At 43.3% G+C, this 15,800-nt stretch overlaps 1 protein-coding gene across 1 annotated transcript; it reads right to left on the bottom strand.

Moving 5' to 3' along the window:
- Nucleotides 1-5,931: 5,931 nt before the first annotated feature.
- On the bottom strand, nt 5,932-8,544 carry LOC103990823 (G-type lectin S-receptor-like serine/threonine-protein kinase At2g19130). The gene has a single exon (XM_065183312.1). It carries the CDS (start codon nt 8,489-8,491, stop codon nt 6,098-6,100), a length of 2,394 nt encoding a protein of 797 aa, XP_065039384.1. The 5' UTR covers nt 8,492-8,544; the 3' UTR covers nt 5,932-6,097.
- Nucleotides 8,545-15,800: the final 7,256 nt, after the last annotated feature.

Below are 15,800 nucleotides of genomic sequence, written 5' to 3'. Positions count from 1 at the left end.
TTTAGTATAGCTTTCCACCCACAAATAGATAGACAGTTAAAAGGAAGGCATGTTTAGATTTTATGTTATTGATTTGAGATAATTTTAGGGTGAAAGACAATCTATCATTGGTAGAGTTTGCTTATACAATAGGTATCAAGCAAAAATTAAGATGGTCTCATTTGGAAATTGTAGTTATAAATATAAATCACTCATATGTTGGGGATGATATTAGTGATAGAAAGCATTTGAGACATAATATAATAAAAGAAACACTAAAATAGATAAAGCTATTTCTAATGCATGTAGCTAAAATTGTTATATGATTTGAAATTGAAGGCTGGAGATCATATTTTCTTATAGGTTTCTCCTAGCAAATGTGTCATGAAATTGGACTTACGTGGCATATTGAGTCATAGATTCATTGGACTATTTGAGGTTTTTAAAAAATTAAAAAAATAGCTTATAAACTTGCTCCATTATATCTATTTTAATGAAGTTCATAATGTGCTTTATATATCAATGTTGAGAAAATATATTCAGGCTCCATCGTAACGATGACTTATATGATTGGGAAAAGATTTATTATGTCAAGATCAACATATTCATATTATGGATAGAAAAAATCAATGTGTTTGACAAAGAACTATACCATATATCTCAAAAAGTGTAATAAAAGAATCATGGTAAGAGAAAAGTCACTTGAGAATTTAAAGATGTTATGAAAATTAAATATCCTTGATTATTTTTGGACTGAGATACATTAAGTTTAGACAACTAAATTTTTATTTAGACAAAAAAATAATGTCCAAGAAAATACTAGTTTGGGTAGCCAACAGGGAGAAACCTGTTGCCAGTGCTTCATCTTCAGAGCTCCATCTCGCCGAAGATGGCAACCTTGTCATCCGCCTCAAACAAAGACTCGAAGAACCAGTTTGGTCATCCAATTCTTCGAGCTCCCTTGCTTCCAACTCCACTGTCACAGTGGAGAAGATGGCAACTCAACGCCGTGCGCTTGTCAGCTGACTGCAGTCCTGCGAGTTGCAACTTGGGCGGCCAGCAGCGAATCACTGTAGATAAAGAGAGATGGTGTCGCTGCATGATATCGCTGCAGGCTGTCGCCGTGGAAATCTTGCTAAGGCAAGTTTCTGGGCTCTGATACCATGTTAGGAATGAAACGAAAAAGATGTTATCTTACGTTTGATATAGTACTCCTTATTTATAAACGTTAGGAGGGAAATTTTAGCTGTTAGCAAGAAAAATCTTAGCTGTTATCAGAGAAGAGTGTCGAATTGCATGATTGAGGTATTGTTCTACTGCTTAAGCTTACCACTCAGACTGTTCGATTTGGCTGGGTGACCTTATCAACCTCAAATCTTTGGGTTCAAGCAAGGAACACCAATCAGGAGATGTTTATATTCGTGCGGAAGTTTCTTGGAGAAATAATTAATGATCATAAGAATAGAAGGAAGCCTACGATCGTCATTCTCATAGGTGTCGCATCTATCGCGAGTTCAGCCGGGTGCCGACGACGGTCGGGGAACCTTCGGCTATCTTGCCTGAGAATGGATCACAGGCTTCGCCACCATCACCGCCAAAGCAGTCGTTTACAGGTTCGAGATTGGTCTCAGACAGGCGAAACACGGAGAGATGCGAAGACTCGGATTTCATTTATTTCCCTCTCTGGGCTGCAATCAAAATGCATGAAGGCGACAACTCTCTGCTTGCTGGATCCGAAGCCAAAGGAAAACGCGGGCGAGAAGGAGCTCGGTCGGGCGTGCAGGATAGCTTGTTGGTGCATTCACGTTGTGGAGTGCGGCAGGCCGAGCATGGGAGAAGTTGTTCGGCAACAGGAGGAAGTATTACGTGTCGGAAGTATTTCTGATACCACATCTTAGAATCCACATGAAGAACACGTGCCACATGTTACATCATCGGTATTGTATAAGGAGGTTTAGGCAGAGCTTGTACTTGACCGTTGAGCCGATAATTCAACAATAACTATTTCTGCAAAGTTAAAATTGCATATATATATATATATATATATATATATATATATATATAATATTTGCAATGGCAAATATAAATATTCAGACTTTGAAAAGATAAATATGTGGAAGTAAGCATTATTAATTGGACAATCAGGTACGTTGGGCCCAACAATATGTTCTGTCATACAGCAGAGCGACTTGTTGTTGTTGGGCTGGGTTAGCCCAAATTAAAGCCCATTTAACACTGGTTGATCGACCACAACTATCGATGACCCTAATGATATTGATCTGTGGATCTCAAAGCGCGGTCGGAGAAGTTCACGCGTGGAGGAAGTTTTCGTAATTTCGAATGGTGATAGCGCGGTCCTCATTGGCGGATCCCTAATTTCGTATGCCCCTCTTCTCCTCCTCACCTTCGAATTCCAACGCCTGATTCCATGTTTCGTCGGTTTTGGATTTGCCTTCTGTTTACCTCTCATTGATCGTTTCTCTTCTTTTGTTGCGTTGCTTGTTTCATTCTTTTTCTGCACTCTTCTTTTTAGTCTCAAAAACCCGGATTCGATTACCGTCGATCCAGGAACTGTCAGATGAAGCGATGCAAGATCGACGTCAATGGTGCCTATGGAAGTGCGACATCCAAATGTTCATGGATCGTCGCATCTTGTCATGGGTTCTACATTTTTTTTGTTCTAATGAATCTCTAAAAGGCCGATCTTTTCTCCTAGAATGGGCCATTTTGGAGCTCGATGATGATTTATTTTGCTTTAACCACACCGAAACTGAAGCCAGAAGAGGAGGGTCCCGTTCCTGCGGTTTCCCGGTTCTGTTGATCCCTTTCTTGACGGTGCTCGGGGATCTCCGTCCTCTTCTCGGGGGAAGGGGAAATCTCCCTTTGGAGGATGCTCTCTTCCCCGCCCCGAAGACGGAGGTGCGAGCGCTTCGGTTAGATTGCCATCAATTGGGTTCCTTCGGGAGAGATGATCCTCTTTTGGAACTTCTCGTCTGTGGAAAACATTGGCCATATCACTGAGAGCTCAAATTTGCATTTTTAGTTTCCTTTTTTTTCCTCCTCTGGTCGAAGTTTTCGATGATCGCTGTTTAATCACATTTTTTTATTCAAAATTTAGGAATTTTAGTTCGATTAGCCTTCCTTGATTATAATTTTTTCCTCGTTTATTGGATGGTTGTTGAAGAGGATAGTAACTATGATAAGACTCGGCTAACGTCAGCCGACGTCTCATGCCTCGATCGGCGTGACTGCACTCGGTCAATCGAACCGAAACATCGGCCGAGGTGCATTAACGCCTACTCAGGCACGGTTCTTCACGCCACGCCAACGCCCATGTCAGACGCTACCAGCTTGCCTCCTACGGGCACATCAAACAACAGTAAACTTCCCTATAAATACCCTCTCGTTCACCGGGGGGGCACAAAACACTTTTTCTTTTGAAACCCCCTCCACATCCTCTAACTTGATCGTCGGAGGGGTCGGGTCGAGCTTCACGACCCGACCTTTGTGCAGGTGCGAAGCCGAGGGTCCCCGTCGGACGTGCGGACTAGGAGTCCCTGCCCGGAGGAAACGACGACCCCGTCCCGATCGGACCATCGCACCGGACCGACCCCGCGGGCTCGAGGGACGCCCCGGAGAGATCCCCGTCGTTCGGACCCGAACTGAGCCGCGTCGGCCCCGAGGCCACGGCTCCCAGATTGTTTCCCACAACAGATTGGCGCTAGAATGAGGGCTCGGAATGACGGGTGATCACCCGAACGGCTCAGACTGCCCGAGTCCACCTCAGCGTGGCCTACCCGCCTGAGTTGTGTCTCTCGACCCGAGCCACATCCCTCGGCCATAGACTGCTCGAGTCCACCTCAGCGCGGCTTGCCCGCATGAGTCGTGTCCCTCGGCCTTTGTCATACCCCTCGGCCATAGACTGCTCGAGTCCACCTCAGCGCGGCCTGCCCGCTTGAGTCGTGTCCCTCGGCCTTTCCCATATCCCTCAATCGTAGATTGCCGAGCTCCCCCTAAAGCAGCCTGTTGCCCGAGACCACGCTTGCGCGGTCTGCCCGTCTGCGTCGTGCTACTCGGCCGCATAGCGCTCGAGACCACGCCTGCGCGGTCTGCCCGCCTGCGTCATGCTACTCGACCGCATGGTGCTCGAGACCACGCCTGCGCGGTCTGCCCGCCTACATCGTGCTACTCGACCGCATGACGCTCGAGACCACGCCTGCACGGTCTGCCCGCCTGCGTCGTGCTCCTCGGCTCCATGTTCCCAAGACACACTTGCGCGGTCAGTCCGCCTGCGTCGTGCTCCTCGACACCATGCTCCCCGAGACACACCTGCGCGGCCAGCCCGCTTGTGTCGTGTTCCTCGGCTCCTCGGCCCCTTGACCCGAGACACACCTGCGCGGCCAGCCCGCTTGCATCGTACTCCTCGGCTCCTCGGCCCCTTGCCCTGAGACACACCTGCGCGGCTAGCCGGCCCGCGTCGTGCTCCTCGGCTCCTCGGCCCCATGCCCCGAGACACACCTGCGCGGCCAGCCCGCCTGCGTCGTGCTCCTCGGCTCCATGCTTCCCGGGACACGCCTGCGTGGCCAACCCGCTTGCGTCGTGCTCCTCGGCTCCATGCTTCCCGGGACACACCTGCGTGACCAGCCCGCCTGCGTCGTGCTCCTCGGCTCCATGCTCCCTGAGACACACCTGCGCGGCCAGCCCGCCCGCGTCGTGCTCCTCGGCCCCATGCCCCGAGACACACCTGCGCAGCCAGCCCTCTTGCGTCGTGCTCCTCGGCTCCATGCTTCCCGGGACACACCTACGTGGCCAGCTCGCCTGCGTCGTGCTCCTCGGCTCCATGCTTCTTGGGACTCACCTGCGCGGCCCGCTCGCCTGCGTCGTGCTCCTCGGCTCCTCGGTTCCATGCTCCCCGAGACCGCGTTTGCGCGGTCAGCCCGTCTGAAAGCTAAAGCCATGCCTCGAACTCCCGTTACAACGTCCGACGTATAGCTTCTTTTCGGGGGGGAATATGATGAAGATAGTAATTATGATAAGACTCGGCTGACGTCAGCCGACGCCTCACGCCTCGATCGGTGCGATTACACTCGGTCAACCGAACCGGAACACCGGCCGAGGCGCATTTACGCCTACTCAGGCGCGGTTTTTCACGCCACGCCAACGCCAACGCCCATGTCAGACGCTATCAGCCTGCCTCTTGCAGGCGGGCACATCAAACAACAGTAAGCTTCCCTATAAATACCCTCTCGTTCACCAGGAGGGGGAGGGGGGGACACAAAACACTTCTTCTTCTGAAACCCCCTCCACATCCTCTAACTTGATCGTCGGAGGGGTCGGGTCGAACTTCCCGACCCGACCTTTGTGCAGGTGCGAAGCCGAGGGTCCCCGTCGGACGCGCGGACGAGAAGTCCCTGCCCGGAGGAAACGGCGACCCCGTCCCGATCGGACCATCGCACCGGACCGACCCCGCGGGCTCAAGGGACGCCCCGGAGAGATCCCCGTCGTTCGGATCCGAACCGAGCCGCGTCGGCCCCGAGGCCACGGCTCCTAGGTTGTTTCCCACAACAGTTGTATATGCTTTTTTTTCTTCTAAAATTAAGTTCAAAAATTGGAAGAGTTTAAAACTACTCTCTGGAAAGTTCTAAAGGAGTTTTAACTTTTATTTATTTTTTTAAAAAATGTAAATTATCCCTGCACGATATTCTTGATTGCATTATGATAACTACTAACAACAGGACGTGATTGTGGTCGGATAACGTGGGAAAAATATTACTAACGATATTTTTTTTATAATAATTTAAATAATGGTATTTAGATCAATTCAATTCTCTTTCTTTTTCTCATAAAAGATATTTGTAATTTAAATCGTCCATTTGGACTGATCCATTTATCCACTTTCTTCTCTTCTATAGGTGACAAAGAAACAGATAAATTCATGCTATGAGCAATCACTACTAGAATAAACTATTTATTTATTTAATTAAGCTTTGCTCAACATCTTCGGTCAACGTAACATTAGCGGAATTACAATACTATCACGCTACAGCAGAGCATATAAGGCGTGTTACCTCAGTACAACATTCATTATTCATAATGCGTTTTACTACCAGTATGTATTCTAGATGGTGGTGTAGTAGTGGTTATTCTCAGCCGACTCATCATCCACAAGCTTCTTTAGCAAGGCAGGGATGGGCGGTATGCTGACGTCTAATACTCCCTCCAGTTGCTGAACCACTTCTCCCATGCTCGGCCTACTGCACTCCAAATCCTGAATGCACCAACATGCAATCCTACACACTCGACTCAGCTCCTCCTCGTCCGCCTTCCCCTTCAACCTCGGATCCAGCAAGCACAGAGTGTCGCCTTCTTGCAATTTGATTGCAGCCCAAAGAGGGAAGTAAAACCGATTCCATTCTTCGCGCGTCTCCGTGTTTCGACTTCCCGAGACGATCTCATGCAGCATTAGCCCGAAGCTGTAAACGTCCGCTTTGGGAGTGATGGCGGATCCTGTGATCCACTCCGGGGCGAGATAGCCGATGGTCCCCCTCACCGTCGTCAGCACCCGGCTAAACTCGCGGCCCAGCAGCTTGGCCATGCCGAAGTCGGCGATCTTTGGACACATATCCATGTCGAGAAGTATGTTCTCCGGCTTGATGTCGCAGTGTATGATGCATTCCCTGCACTTCTCGTGAAGATACGCTAAGCCTCTTGCGATCCCCAGCGCGATCCCGTACCTTTTCTTCCAGTCCAAAGCTTCGCGGCCATCGGCGAACAGAACGGATTCCAATGAGCCCATCGGCATGTAGTCGTAGACGAGCAGCCTCTTGTCACCTTCGCAGCAGAAGCCACGGAGGCGGACCAGATTGACATGGTGAATCGTCCCGATGGTGCTCACTTCCATCCTGAACTGCTTCTCCCCCTGCCTTACGCTCTCCAGTCTCTTCACCGCTATGGCGCCTGAGTCCGGCAGCTCTCCCTTGAACACCGACCCGAAGCTTCCTCGCCCGAGTTTCTCGGAGAAGCCCTTGGTGGCTTTTCTTATGAGCTTGTAGTCGAATGCAATTAGAGGACCTTGAACGCCTTCTGAAGCTCCGACGGTTGCCCCTTTGCGGTATCTCAAGGCCAAAAGCAAGACGACGACAGCGATAGCAGCAATACCTGACAATGCACCGACGACAATCGTCGCCGTCTTTTTCCTGTTCTTATGATCATTATCCGCCAATTCTGAAGCGTCAACACGAACATAAATGGCTCCTGATTCTGCTCCGTTGCTCGAACCCAAATATTTGAGGTTGACAAGGTCGCCCTGCCAAATCGAACAATTGGAGTGAAAAGCATAAGCAGTACAAGAACAATTCCGCAAGCAAGCAATTCGACACTCTTCTCGGCCGCCGATGGTTGACATGCGCACGGGGCTGGCGGGCAGCTGCGTGTTGGGTAACTCGAGGAATCCATCTCTTTCCCCACAGCGTAGAGGGGTTCTTCGGACGCACCCTCCGGTGTAATCTCCCAGGGCCCATTCATTCCGTGACCGTGGGTTGAATCCCTGCAAACAGTGACAGGGAGGAGAGGTGAAGTTGTCACAGCTACCGAACGGCCCACAGCGACCGTCGACATCACATGGATCCCACGGAAGCGAGCAGAACTGCAACATCTCTTTGGCCTCATCGTCCCATTTCTGCCTCTTCATTTCACCAGTGAAATCCAGCATTAAGTTGTCTGTTTCGGAGGTGTTAAGGACGCGGTAGCTGAACTCGTTCACATTCACGTTGGAAACATGGCTGAAGTCGAACAAGTGGTTCAATTTCATCTCTGGGATGGCAGTAAACATCTCTCCAGTCCAAATCCCGGAGGCCCAGTAGCGATGTCTCCGATCTCTCAAAAGGTACAACTGGCCGGTGCCATTCGGATCCATCTCCTGAGTAAACATTCCCGGTGAAGGGTCTTCTGGGTTCCTCCACGAAGAGAGGAACCAATCTTGGCCTGTCAACTTGTTGAATCCGAGCTTTGCTCCAGGGAGCCATGTGTTGGTAGGATGATCAAAGCTCTGCCACAAGGTGTCAGAAGTTATATTATCTTTAAGAACGAGATTACCATCATCAAGAAGCACTGCGACAGTGGAGTTGGAAGCAAGGGAGCTCGAGGAATTGGACGACCATATCTGGTTCTTCGAGTCTTTGAGGCGGAGGACAAGGTTGCCATCTTCGGTGAGCGTGAGCTCTGAGGATGAAGCACTGGCAACAGGTTTCTCCCTGTTGGCTACCCAAACTACTGTTTTCTTGGACACCTTGTACCAGATGCCTATGTAGTACTTGGAAGAGATACCTGGGGCGAAGAAACCCAGCTCGAACTTGCCACCTTTGGACACCATCGTCTGACCTCCAGAGAGAGACTGGCCTCGAAAGAGGCTGTCATCTGCAACACCAGTATGGGCGCTGAAGGTAAAGAGAAGAAAGAATTCAGACAAGCAGAGAGCAAGAAGCTGAGCCATTTGTCTTCTCCTATCAGACATGGTGAAGCTGTGCAACACAGACAAAGCAGGGTAACCAGTCGACGGTAAAATGCTTCATCTTTAACATCTGTTTCGATGGCGATATCTCTCTGCTCGTGAATCTAAGTTGATAAGAAATATACTTTCAACTAATCATAATTCGACAGCTAATGATAAGGAGTTCAGGTCAACTTTCATCACGTGGATAATACTTTAAAATATCTTAAATAACTAACTTGAGCATCAGATGAATCGATTCATAAAATCAAACAAAAAATCTTACACTGTTGATAATCAAACAAGAGAGATCTAACGCATCTTTGAAATATAGGATAGAAACAAAATCTTGAGTTCTCTAAGTCAACTTTACATGGCTTTCAGCCAAATCCAAAAATGAATGAGTGTTATGTATTATTATTATTATTATTAGTAATACATTAATAAGAAGTATGAAGATTCTTTTCCCCTTCTGAATTACGAACTAACTTATTATATCAACAGTAGTTATGTTAATACGGGACATGAACAGTAGAAACTAAGCAATTATTAATGTCACCCGTTCATAGTCATGAGAAAGATGCGAAGCATTGAATAGGATAATATGTATATGAAAGTTAGATCTCTTCCCAATACCACGATTATGCCTAAATACTTACAAGAATTTGGGAAGTTTTAAGGTGTTTGATCGAGTATGTGAAGCAACCTTCACTAAAGATCATAAAAAAAAAATCTTTAAAGAATATATATATATATAATATCTTAAGAAATGATTAATCAAGTTAATATAACATGTTGTAAATCTTTAAAGACATTTTCATATTTATGAAATAGACACATGATTAATGAGACCTGCACTCATCTTCTTGGATATATATAATATCTTAATAAATGATTTATCAAATCAATCTAATATGTTATAAATCTTTAAAGATGTCATTTAGATATAAATAATATCTTGAGGAATGATTTATCAAGTCAATATTATAAATCTTTAAAGATATTTTTATATTTATAAATGGGTCACATGATTGATGGGACTTGCACCCACTTTCTTAGATTTAGTATTTTGAGAAATGGTTGACCTAAGTTAATATAATATGTTATAAATGTCTTCATATTTATGAACTGGTCACATGATTGAATGATTTATCAAGTCAATCTAATATTTTATCAATATTTAAAGATGTCTTATATTTATGAACTGATGACATGAGTGATAGGGATTTGCCCCCACCTTTTTGAATATATATATATATATATATATATATATATAATATCTTAAAAATAATTTACCAAGTCAATATAATATATTATAAATTTTTAAAAATATATTTATATTTATGAATGAGTCACATGATTGATGAGGACTCGTACCCACCTTCTTGGATATATATAGTAATTTAAAAAATAATTTATCAAGTCAACCTAATATATTTTAAATCTTTAAAGATGTTTTCAAATTTATAAACGAGTCATATGATTAATGGGACCTGAATCCATCATTTTGAATATATATATAGCATCTTGAGAAATGATTATTATAAAATTTTAAAAATGTCATCATATTTATAAATTGATCACATGATTAATGAGACTTGCCCCACCTTCTTACATATATATAATATCTTAAAGAAAAAATTTAGCAAGTCAATCTAATATATTATAAATATTTAAAAATATCTTTTTATTTATGAATGGGTCACATGATTAATGGGGACTAGTACCCACCTTCTAGGATATATATATATATATATATATAGTGATTTTAAAAATAATTTGTCAAGCCAATATAATATATTATAAATCTTTAAAAATATTTTTATATTTATAAATGAGTCACATGATGGATGGGACCTGAACCTACCTTTTTGAAAATAATATATAGTATCTTGAGAAATGATTGATCAAGTCAATCTAATATATTATAAATTTTTAAAGATATTCTCATATTTATAAATTGATCACATGATTGATGACACATGTACTCATCTTCTTCGATATATATAATATCTTAAAGAATAATTTACTAAGTCAATATAATATGTTATAAATCTTTAAAAATATCTTCATAGGGTCATATGATTAACGGAGACCGACACTTAACTTCTTGAATATATATAATATCTTGAGAAATGATTTATCAAGTTAATATAAAATATTATAAAATTTTAAAAATATTTTCATATTTATAAATGGGTTATATGATTGATGGGACATGCACCCCACCTATATATATATATATATATATATATATATATATATATATATATATATATATATATATATATATATATATATATATATATATATAATATGTTGAAAAATGATTAACCAACTCATCCTATTATGCTGTAAATCTTTAAACATGTCTTCATATTTATGTATAAGGCACATGATTGATGGGAACTATATTTACGTTCTTAAAATATATAGTATCTTGATAAATGATTGATCAAGTCAATCTAATATATTGTAAATTTATGAACCGGTCACAATTGATGAGAACTTTCACCTATCTTCTTGGATATATATATATATATATAGCATCTTGAGAAATGATTAATCATGCCAATCTAATATATTGTAAATCTTTAGAGTCATCTGATCACATGATTAATGGAGATTTACACCCATCTTGTTAGATACATATAGTATATATTAAGAAATGATTGACCAGTCATCATGTTGTGATAATTCAATTGCATGATCAATTATTAGTATATCATACATATATAACAAATGATTCCCAATAAAACTTTAAAGAGTCAAAAGAATATTGATATCAACCTATATTCTTGCTATACCAAAGGCTTCATTATATATAATGATGCTTTAAGGGTATGATTAGATATTTGTAAATGTAGCATGGTAAGATCTTTCCTAATGCTTTTAAATTGAGTAGAATAATAACACATCATTGGTTTAGAATAGTAATTTTTATTTAAAATTTTGAAGCATTATCTACATTGTAATAGTAAGATAGTCATTGATCCTGTAAAGTTTAATTTCACTTGGTCCATTCGTAAACATTAGTCTTCCCGAAACCTCTCATGATCCCTTAGGACCTATAAAATAGAAAACGGGTTAGAGAAAGCACTTCACTCGAGATCCACAAGCAAATATTTCAGAAAATACTTCATAGCCAATGTAAATTACAAATAGACTTTATAAGCTCTGAACGGTTGCACAACAAAAGGTCAAATTGGTCTACTACAGACTGAGTATCTCTCACAAGAGTCCACACGACATAACCTTTATTTACAAGCCTAAAACAACCATCAAACCCAACTAAAATGGGACTGTTAAACCTTCAACCGTCCCTTTACATGCTGTGCAAAGCATGAATATACCAAAAAATATGGACATACATAAGCATTACATCAAACATCCTATTTAGAATTTTGTCCGTGACATTCTCCCCACTCATTCCTTCAACGTCCTTATCAAAGCCTTTACCGATACTACAACTCCTCGCCTTTATTGAGTCTTCAATCTTTTACTCCAACTACAATGTGCCTCTTGGCTCCCAACTACTCTCCGCTGTTGTTGTTGAGTAGTCAAACTTTTGATCCGCCATGCTGCTTCAACTCGCCAATGACTCTGACTATAGTGTGGGGTTGGCTGAGTTGTGTTGATCCCTGTTGGTTCTTGTGGATCCTTCAGATGAAGGAAAAAACTATCCTTGCTATGCGCTAGTCTTTCAAATGTCTCATGCTACTTGAATTGGGTGGATGCTTATTGGAGCTTTAACAAGCATTGCCTCACAAACTTTTTGAAGTTTTTGGGTTCTTCCTCCATAAAATTTGTCCATCGACTTTTCTTTCACTTAGTTGTCACTTCCAAGTAGATTCACATCACTTTCGCTTTCGATTGGCATTCTCTTGGGAAATGAAGCAGATAATCTACTCTCAGTAGCACTAATTACCATTGGTGAGGATTTGATAACTATTGTCTTCCATTTGATTTCTTCGAATGGTCTTTGAATATTTACAAAGCCCCTCTATTGGATAGATAAGAGAATTGGGATACTCAGTTTCACTCATTCTCTTAAGGGTTGAGAAGGCATAAGTTACTTAACTTCGCTTGTCTCCTCGAAGGTTGTACTCCATGCATCGAGCTGGTTATTGGCCTTCGCCTGCTCTTTGTACGTACTTTTGAAGTACTTGAAGTGTTTACACTCCTTGCATTGAGTTAGTTACTGTGATTCACATTCTCAATGCCATCGAACTTCTAGAATGCAAGAAATTTTCACTCAACTTGGAGCAAGTCTCTTGTAGTTTTGGTCATCAGTGGGATTGTACTGTATTCTTCATCAACCCTGCCGCCTACTCCACTGAGTAGCAAAGGTATATCACCGCATACTGCCTACTTCGTTCCTTGGTCGTGTACTCTTATATGACCTGAAGTCCTTCACTTTCGACTATTTTGATGAGAAGCTCGTTGATACAGATCTTACGAAGTTCCTTGGCCTCTGCCCTTCAACATTGTCTCGGTACTTGGAGTTTGCCCCTGTATGCTCCACCTCCTTAGCCCCTTTTACATTGACGACTTCATAGAAGTCCCGCCTCTACGGTACCATGGTGCTGCCATGCCGATGACCATACTATCCGTCACCTCGCATCTGCATCCCTTTTCTTCACGATCGGTGGATCTGCCTCTATGACACTCCTTCGAGTCCACCTCCATTCTAACTAATGCTTGGTTTTGGGTAACTAAGTCTCTTTCGACTCGTCGTCACTTTCTCACATCAACACCTCTATGTTCTCCAAGCAGTTCTACTTTGTTAATGGAAAGACAGATTGCAACTCCCATGCGTGGCCTTTGCTATCATGTTATAGGGTTTGCATCGACTTTGTTCTCCTTAGCTTCCTTGGTAGCAATGTTCGCTTACTTGGCCTTATCCTCTGACTTATCGGGCTCTCTTAAGCAAATATGGGCTCTAGGGTAGTCCAACTCTCCGGTTGCTTCGATCATACATCTGCATGATCAAATCCTTCCCATAGAACTCACTATTACTTGCATTTGAACTTTTCCCTTGGTACATAGCCCCTATATGCTAATAACTAAGGCTTTCATCCGATGCAAAATTTAATGCACACACGGAAGACCCGCCTCTACGGTACTATGGCTTTCACTCCTTGAATCCATAGCCCTTCTTATCGTCATGTTGTTCACTGAAGTGGAGCTCCTAATAGTTCTTGATCATACCTTTATATAATATAATCCCTCATGAGACTACATTCGTGTGTATCGTATTGCCACTAACTGTTCCACCATGATCTGCTGCACCATGTCGCCTCCTAGTGATATCTCCATTACATTCTAATCCTTGTGGGATGAACTTGGATTATGATCCCTCCATGTGTGGCTTTTGCCAACATATCGCAAGGCCTCTTCCACATTCGATTTTGTTCGCTCTTTTGGCAATCAACCTACGTCCACCCGCTCTCGGGTCACACTCAGACGAAACATAGCTCTATGACAGTCTGTCAAATAGTAGCTCCCGAAGTCCACCGACTTCGCTGAAATTGGTGTACCATTGTCTGGATCCTAGGCCTCTGCCCCTACTAGCACAATCTCCGTTTCACATTGCTTCCTTCATAGAAACTTGAATGACAGCATTGTGGCATATTCTTTAAGAGTACTCGCCTCTACGTCCTCTTGTCCCGTGCCAAGGCCTTCTGAACCCAACTTTGCCTCCGCAAGTTGAGTCTCCTTAGTTCCTCCATCAAATGCTTCTCTGAGATAAGGTACATGTACCTAGAAGCTCCCTTCGTCTTTGGCACTATGCAAGATGAGTCCGCTCCATCAGAATGAAGGACTCATGGAATGACATGATCCCGCTCTTGCCTCTACAAGAATTCATGTCCTTGACCTTTGTCCAAGGAAAGCTTTGTGCCTCCACTCTATGTTCCATCTTCTATGTTGGCTCCCTTCATGCGGCTTGAATACTTCGCCAAGTTACACCCAAGTTGCTCCGCTCCTCGTTTTGCATTTAGTTGATGGTGGCCCTGGTGCCTAACATTCCACGGGTCAGCTCTCCATTGAGTCTGATTTCCATACTGACTCCGAATATGTCTTCATTTGTATTGCTTTGGGTCGCTCCCATACTTGATCTCACAATGCATTCTCTTAAGCGAGATCATGCGATGACTCCTCGTCGCTCACTCGGTCCATTGAGCTTCGTGGAGTTATTGTTTTTGAGGTACTCCTCAACATGTGCGGTCTGTTGTATATGATTCTCCCTTTAGAGAGTCGAGACTTATCCCTCCTAGATATTTATCTCGTTGGAGCAATATCTCTCTTCGTTTCCTTCCCTCTAAAAGTTTCGGAGACCACCATCCCCTTGGATTACTCCGACTTGCTGAACAAACTGTGCATTATTCTACCTCCTATAAACGTACTTGCTAGATTGTGACTCCACATTAATACAGCCCCCGCTACATCACTCAAGGCCTAGCAATATGCTGAACTCGCTGCATACTTCAGCCTCCTACGGATGTATCCTTCTCATACTGAAGAGAAAGTTTTAATGCTCCATAACGCTGAGTTTCGATCGCCTTGGGATGACCACGAACATTCCATCATCCGCATACAAGCCCTTGCATGAGTACTGAATTCTTCGAGTTAGCAATTCCCCTCACCTTTATGAGCTTTGCACAACTCTTTCGGTTACTGAGCAACTCATTCCACCTTGCATGGTCTCATCCTTTACCAAGCACCTCGCTTGTCTTGAACACCATCAAATATGGTTGTCAACGTCGAGCTGTAGCTCGAACTTAGCCATCCCAACATTTGTGTGCTACGCATTCTTCCAAACTTGTTCTTGTGGTGCCTCTTGTATAAAGGGTTGATCATTTCTCTGAATGCCAATCTCAAATGTTTGCTTATCCGAATGACTCCTTTTCCCTATATCTCTATGCTTATTTTCCCCCAAACGGTCGTACGTGCTAGCTACCCTAAACGCAGCCCCGCTAGGTCTCCCATGTTTGCATGTCAAATGTTTCTGTGAGTGCTTATCCCACTCTGATACCATCTGTCACGGACTTAACTGGTTTTGCTTAAGTTGTGCAGCACCCTTACGTGTCCGTCCGTAAAGGTCAACATCCCTGAAATCTCCCATGGTCCCTTAGGACCTACAAAAGAGAAAACATGTTAGAGAAAGCGCCTCACTCGGGATCCACAAGCAAACATTTTAGAAAACACTTCATAGCCAATGTAAATTATAAACAGACTTTATAAGATCTAAACGGTTATACAACAAAGGATCAAAATGATTCATTACAGATCGAGTATCTCTCTTAAGTGTCCACATGACACAACCTTTATT

The sequence above is a fragment of the Musa acuminata genome, chromosome BXJ1-1, assembly GCF_036884655.1.
Source record: "Musa acuminata AAA Group cultivar baxijiao chromosome BXJ1-1, Cavendish_Baxijiao_AAA, whole genome shotgun sequence".
NCBI classification, from domain to species: Eukaryota; Viridiplantae; Streptophyta; class Magnoliopsida; order Zingiberales; family Musaceae; genus Musa; species Musa acuminata.
The sequence above is the reverse complement of the archived record's forward strand: the minus strand, read 5'-3'. Positions and strand labels throughout refer to the sequence as shown.

Bases quoted from the DNA above. Each gene is read 5' to 3' on its own strand.
- LOC103990823 (XM_065183312.1), bottom strand. From the start codon at position 8,491: ATGTCTGATAGGAGAAGACAAATGGCTCAGCTTCTTGCTCTCTGCTTG.